The sequence below is a fragment of the Corvus brachyrhynchos genome, unplaced genomic scaffold (genome assembly GCF_000691975.1).
Source record: "Corvus brachyrhynchos isolate BGI_N302 unplaced genomic scaffold, ASM69197v1 scaffold21, whole genome shotgun sequence".
NCBI lineage: Eukaryota > Metazoa > Chordata > Aves > Passeriformes > Corvidae > Corvus > Corvus brachyrhynchos.
In genome coordinates, this window is record NW_008236924.1 from 5295456 (window position 1) to 5301554 (window position 6099).

The 6099-nt window shown below is 47.8% G+C and overlaps 1 protein-coding gene across 1 annotated transcript in view; it reads left to right on the plus strand.

Moving 5' to 3' along the window:
• Positions 1-5744, plus strand: part of STC2 (stanniocalcin 2) — a 9935-nt gene extending 4191 nt beyond the window's left edge. The window contains exon 3 of the mRNA XM_008628996.2: positions 2102-5744. Coding sequence (XP_008627218.1) covers positions 2102-2489 — 388 coding nt within the window. The 3' untranslated portion in view covers positions 2490-5744. The remainder of the gene's footprint in view (positions 1-2101) is intronic.
• Positions 5745-6099: the final 355 nt, after the last annotated feature.

Sequence of the window (6099 nt, forward strand, 5' to 3'; positions counted from 1 at the left end):
GATCAAGCATGAATCCTCAGAAGCAGCTGCTTATTTCTGGGGAACTGAACTGGGGGTTGTTGGTTGAGAAGAGAGGGTCATTCAGCTGAACACCTATAATTTGCATGATCTCATTTAGCGCTTCCTACGCTCCAGCATCTCCCAGAGTGGGAGCTCGGCTCTCCTATGCGGGACTCCCCAAATAGAACCAGCCAGCCTCCTCCCCTCCCCTAAATTTAGAGGCCATCTCTGAAGCTCTTGAACTAAGGAACTTGTTCAAGATCAATAGGCAAGTGTGGCAGAGCTGGAAATAAAATCACGTCTGCTGACTTGCAGCCTTGTGCTCAGTTCAGGTACTCTGGTCAGGCCGGCTGAAATGCAGAAAGTAAAACAGGCAAGGAGAAATGGGCCGGTATTAATGCACAGGGCTCTGGCAGGCTCTGAATACCTGAAATATTTGGCAGCTGAGCCACTTTTTAGTCATACCAGCAACCTTTTTTCTTACAAAGATTTCTGCAAAGGTTTTGCCCAATTTTAAGAACTCATTTCTTTGGGGGGGGGGTTTTATACCCTTTTTCTGGACCACTTTGTATGCAACGTGCTCAGCTCTCTCTTATCTCCTACTTTACATTTAGAACAAAAACCTAAGAGCAGAGAAGCAAGTGGCAGCTCTCAGGCTTGTTCTCTGTTTTGTTCTGACTGTTCTCTCCCGATGAGTGTTCGGAACACGGTCAGGCGGCGAAGCCTCCTCCTGAGTCAGCTGTGGGGGTCAGGCTGATTTGCTATGGTGGAAGTGGTGACAGGCCTTGGCAGATTGGTCCCTGCTGCATTCCAAGTAACTTTTTTGTTGGTTTTTTTTTTTTTTTTGAGCAGCAGGAACAATCCAACTATGGATTGTTGATACTTTGAGATAGGGGAATAGGTGGCTCTCCAAGATTAGCGATTCAAAATGAGTTTAAGGAGTTGGGTAAAGTCAGGCACTGTTCATAATCTGTTGCTTTTCCTTGTTTCTTCTGACTTAAGTTAATAAGAAGAGATTTAAGCTTGTCCACAGCCACCAGAGCTGGTGGATGGGGTGCCCAGGAGGTCCATCCCCACCACCCACCCCACACAGCCATGACTGCTGACCCCCCGGGCACTTTTCCACTTGTGCTGTGGATGGTTCCTGCTGTGGAAGATTTTTAAGCACGTCCTTCTGGGCCTGCAAGCAGCTGAGCAGTTGTGTCAATAGACAACATCAATATTGACCCACAAAACTTGTGACCACAACTATTTTAAAATTGCTGCACTCGGTGACCTGTGCCTGAGAAGCCCAAGTGCCGTGCTCGAGCTGCTGGTGCCTTGGGGACACTCAGGGGTGGGTGGGAAGCACAGAGGGGATTGAGCCAGGGCATGTTTCGAGGCCTTGTTTGACTGGGAAAAGATGCTGAAAGCTCTGTAAGGAAATGAAGAAATAAAACTTGGTGTGGGAAGAAAAAGTGCCACCGAAGTGGATTCCATGTGTCTGAGCTCTGTTCAGGCAGATCCTGAGTCCAGATAGGATCTTGCCTGTGATGGAGATCAACACCCAGTGCTCCAGAAATGATGAGGAAAGCCAGAGAATCTCTAGCTGAGTATTTATTGCTTTTGTAGAGGTGAGAAAATGCCTCCCTCTTGCAGACTGGTGGCTGGTGAAGGCTCTGTACCTACCATTCACCCAGAGCCTGTTTGGTGAAGCTGATGGCTCTGGACAGAAGCAAGTGTGTCCTGAGTATTAAAGATGGAAGGGTATGGAAAGAGTTGGAGCCAGAAATTGTGAGATGGCTCTTTCACTTGCCAAGCAAGACCTCATCTGTTCCTCTGGTGAACATACCAGTTGTCCCAGACTATCGCCAGGGGGAGAGCAAGCACGATGAATCCAGAGAGGCTTTGACAGGATGCCACTGTGCATTTCCTGCAGCGAAATGGCTGATCAGAAGATGGGATTTTACATAACTGACGTGGTGCAGAATTGCTGCTGAGTCAGGGGGTGCCAGGGGCTCACACCACTGGATTTGCTGTGCCCAGGGAGGCTGAGGCAGATTCTTCACTGATTCCCTTGGATGGTTTTTGACTCTCCTCTCACTGTTCCCTTTACCTCCAGGCCTTACGTTGACCTAGTGAACATCCTGCTCACCTGTGGCGAGGAGGTGAAAAAGGCAATAACGAGGAGCGTCCAGGCCCAGTGTGAACAGAACTGGGGAAGTCTCTGCTCCATCCTGAGCTTCTGCACCTCGGCTGTGCACGGAGACGCCGTCCTGGGAGCCGAGAAGAAGGCGGGGGAAGGCAGCAGGGCCGGTGCTGGCCGTGGGGACATGGTGGCCCACGCCGAGCCCGAGCACAGGGAGAGCTCACGAGCAGCCAAGGGAGAGAGAGGTACCAAGGGCCACTCCAACGCCCGGGTCAAAGCTGGGGGCCACAGTCCCAAAGGGGCCCACGGGATCCTGGACCGGGCAGACGAACTGTCCGACTTCTCTGACATCCGGAGGTGAAAAAAGGCACCAGCTCCCCCTTCCCCTCCGCCCTCCCCCGGAAACCTCCTCCCTTGAGTTCCATCCTCCCGTCTATGGACATTCCAAAGCATTTCCCATTCAGAGGTCAAGCACAGGGCATTGCAAGATATCTATGGACCTCGGCATCAGTGTGTATATAGTAGCAAAGGGAGAGCAGTGGCAATGGGTTATCGATCCAGCAAACTCGACACTCGGGTGGCAAAATGTCTCCAGCTAAATTCTTTCCCCCTTTTTTATGAAACGGACATCATCTGAAATTTAGGATCTTGTTTGGGGGTTGTTGGGTTGGGTTTGGGGTTTGGTTTTGGGGTTTGTTTTGTTTTGTTTTTTTCCCTTGGTCTCCTTGGCAGGGGAGAAGGTTCCAAGCGGGCTCTGCCAGACTGCATGTGGCTGCTTGTGGCTTAGCACCTCCAAAGGTTTAGGGCACAGCCTTACAGCAGATGGCTGAATTCCAGGGGGATTTGGTTTCTGCCTGTGGCTGGGAAAGCCAGAGCTCAGGGCTCTCTATGTGAAGCTCTCTAATGAAGTAGCTGCCCCGTCTCTGGCACAGGAACCGTGTGGTCTGGAGCTCCACCACTTTCTCTGAAGTAACTTCTGAGCCATTGTTCCCACCTGGGTGACGCTGCCTGGTTTTAAGTGCCCCCTGTTAGTTTTTTAACCACTGCATCACTTGACACTTGCTGATCACAGAACCATATCCAGTCACTTCCCAGGCAGGTAATCAGCTTCCAGACAAGGCAACGTGACTGTTAAGACTTGCACAGGGTGAAGGACCCCCAGAAGTATTCTCGTGGACCTCTGAAAACCCTGTGCATATTCTCTGCTTCCATCTGCCCCCTCAGCGATACAGGTCTTCCACCCTTACAGCCCAAGCCTAAAGGGGCAGGTGTGGGCTCAGACAGCAAAGGACCCTATATATCCCCCTATATTTAGTTATTAGGGCTGCACTGAAGGCCCATCAGAAGCCTGTCTCTCCTTAGCAGGTGTGGTGTGGTTTGCTGGGATGTGGAGCCCCACTCTAACCTGCCTATAGCTTGGTTTATCCAAATGCCAAAGACAAGGAGAGGGGATTGACTTGGGTTTTTTAATTCTTGTGCAGGTGACGACGACCAATCTCCACAGAGCGAGTTAGTAAAGGTGAAGAGTGTCAAGAGCTTATTGTCTTTAAGCAGTTTCAAGTGTGAATGAGGTTGTTTGGCCATATCTCTCCTACCCCCTATGCAATTGTAATTCTCAGGTTGCAGCTCTGCAATCCTTTATTCCCAGATATTGTACTGGAAGTGGAGGCTACAGCACCCACAGGGACAGGAGGGTGAGCTCTCAGCTTCCTCTAGAGAAAAAAGGGAGTTTTTCTTAGAAAGTGGAAATCACACCAGGGATTAGAGCCTTCTCATTTAGAAAGTTTGGGAGGAAAGCTGTGGGGGCAGGAAGGAGGTCGTACCCAGTGAACTAACGTACGTCTTGCTGCATGGTGGGAAGGAGCTGCATAAACAGGAGAGGGTGTTGGAATTTGGCTACAATTTCCAACTCGGATTTCAGTTCCTGCTAAGTGAGCACGGCTCCTAATAGCTCCAGTCAGGGTTTAATGCAGGGATCCACCCGCAGAACTTGGAGGCACTGCTTTAAATAGCAGCCACGTAGGAGGCAAGAGGGGACAGTTGAGTTGCAAAGGTGTCTCCGTGATCACCAGGTCTTTGCTTAAAAGACATGGCCTTGATCCCACCTGATTTTAGCTAAGTTCTGTCATGACATTTTCGTTTGGTTTCAGTGGGAAGAGCTGGGACCAGGCCAGGTGCTGTAGCAGCAAAGACCATGGAGATGGTGCAGTGAGTGTGGCATCTGCCCCATGGGGCTGGTGACAGCTCTGCCAGCCCTGGGGCACCCAGGCTGTCCCACAGCAGCTTGGTTTGGGTCTGACTCTCTTGGCCACCTCCTCTGCTCCAAAAACCTGCTGGTGGTACCCTAAGAAGGCTTCTGGTGTGTGCCTCCGTGGGTTCCCTGCAAGTGTCCTCTCCCCCTTGGTGGCACAGAACCACCACGAAGAACAAGCTCAAACCAAAAAGACAATCCAAACATTTTAGCACAAAAACAAACAATAAAAAATTTAAAAAAAAAAAAAAAAAAAAGCAAACACAAACCAGAAACAACAACTTGCTACCAATGTTCTTGCATTGAACTAAAATAAGATCCCTCTGTCATTAGAGGTCTTGATTCATCAATGGGAACCAAACAGAGATCTACATCTTTGAATGTCTCAGTCAACATATCACCTCAGCATGCATACAGTTTTATTTGTATTCTTTGGTTCTGTGGGGAAAATTGTGTATTCCCCTTGTTTAGTCAATGAAAATTGGGGAGGGGGGGTGGACAAGCTGTGGGTGGGTGGGATTTTTTGTATAAGGCATCATTTTTTTTTTTCCTCTGTGTGTGAAGATTTTATGTGTTCATCTACTGATTCCACATATGCTATTATTGTAAATATTTTACATTTCTATTTATTATAGTGTCCCCGTTTAAAAAAAGAACACTGCTGGCTATGATAATTTAAACGTATGTCATGACCTGTGTTGTATATATTCATGCCACTAGTATGGGTTTTTTTATGTTTAAAGCTGCGTAAATATAGTTTTATACAGTTCCATAATGTTATTGACAGCATAAATCATTTATTTATTGTTAAACCTTTCTTTCATATCTAACAGATAAGGGTGCGTTTTACCTGAGATTATTTTATTGTGACATCTACATAGCCTTAATTCTTTATAAAACAAAAAAGGAGAGAAAAAAAAAAAGTCCATTTAGATACTGTATGATGCTTTAATTAACATTCCTTATGAACTTGCTGTTCATGAAGGAGGTTTAGCTTAAAAGCCAAGGTATGAATGTTTCCTTTATGCTTTGCATCTGGAATGAGCCTTGTTCTGGAGTGAAAATACTGCGAGAGAAGCAAAACGCCTACAAGAAAAAAGATAGCAGTAAACCCTGGAAAATGCTGTCCTAACTTACAGTGCTGAACTAAAAGGAGGAAAAAAAAATAAAAGGAAGAAATAAATAAAAGACAAACTGTCCTTAATTCCGAATCTCTGGGAGAAAAACATACTGGTTTTATCTCGTGTAGAGTTTGCAGCCAAATAAGCTTGTAAATAAAGAAAATGCATATGGCTTTAGACAAAGCTCTGTACCTTTCACACACTATTATTTTCCTTAAACACTAATAAATGTTTTGAATAAGTCTGTGGCTGGGTTTTGTTTAGCTGGAATTTCAGCTGCTGGGAGATAAGGGGGTAGGAAAAGCCCTCTGAAGCTGAGCCAGCAGCTGCAGCCAAGGGGGGCAGAGGTGATTTGTCTGCTCGTCCCCCACAGCCGGGCAGGGACAGGACATGGGGACAGAGCCAACCCTTCCTCTAGAGCAGGGCACAGACCTCAGCCCTGGAGTGTCATTCCCCAGGAGAGGGAGACCTTGCTGGCTGCTGATGTGGGACCTGGAGGCTGGGTTCGAGGCAGAAAGGGAGATGCAGAACCAGCTCGAGGGCGAAAAACAGGGAGCAGAAGCTCGTGCCCTTCTCAAGCTCAGACAAAGCTCCTTCGA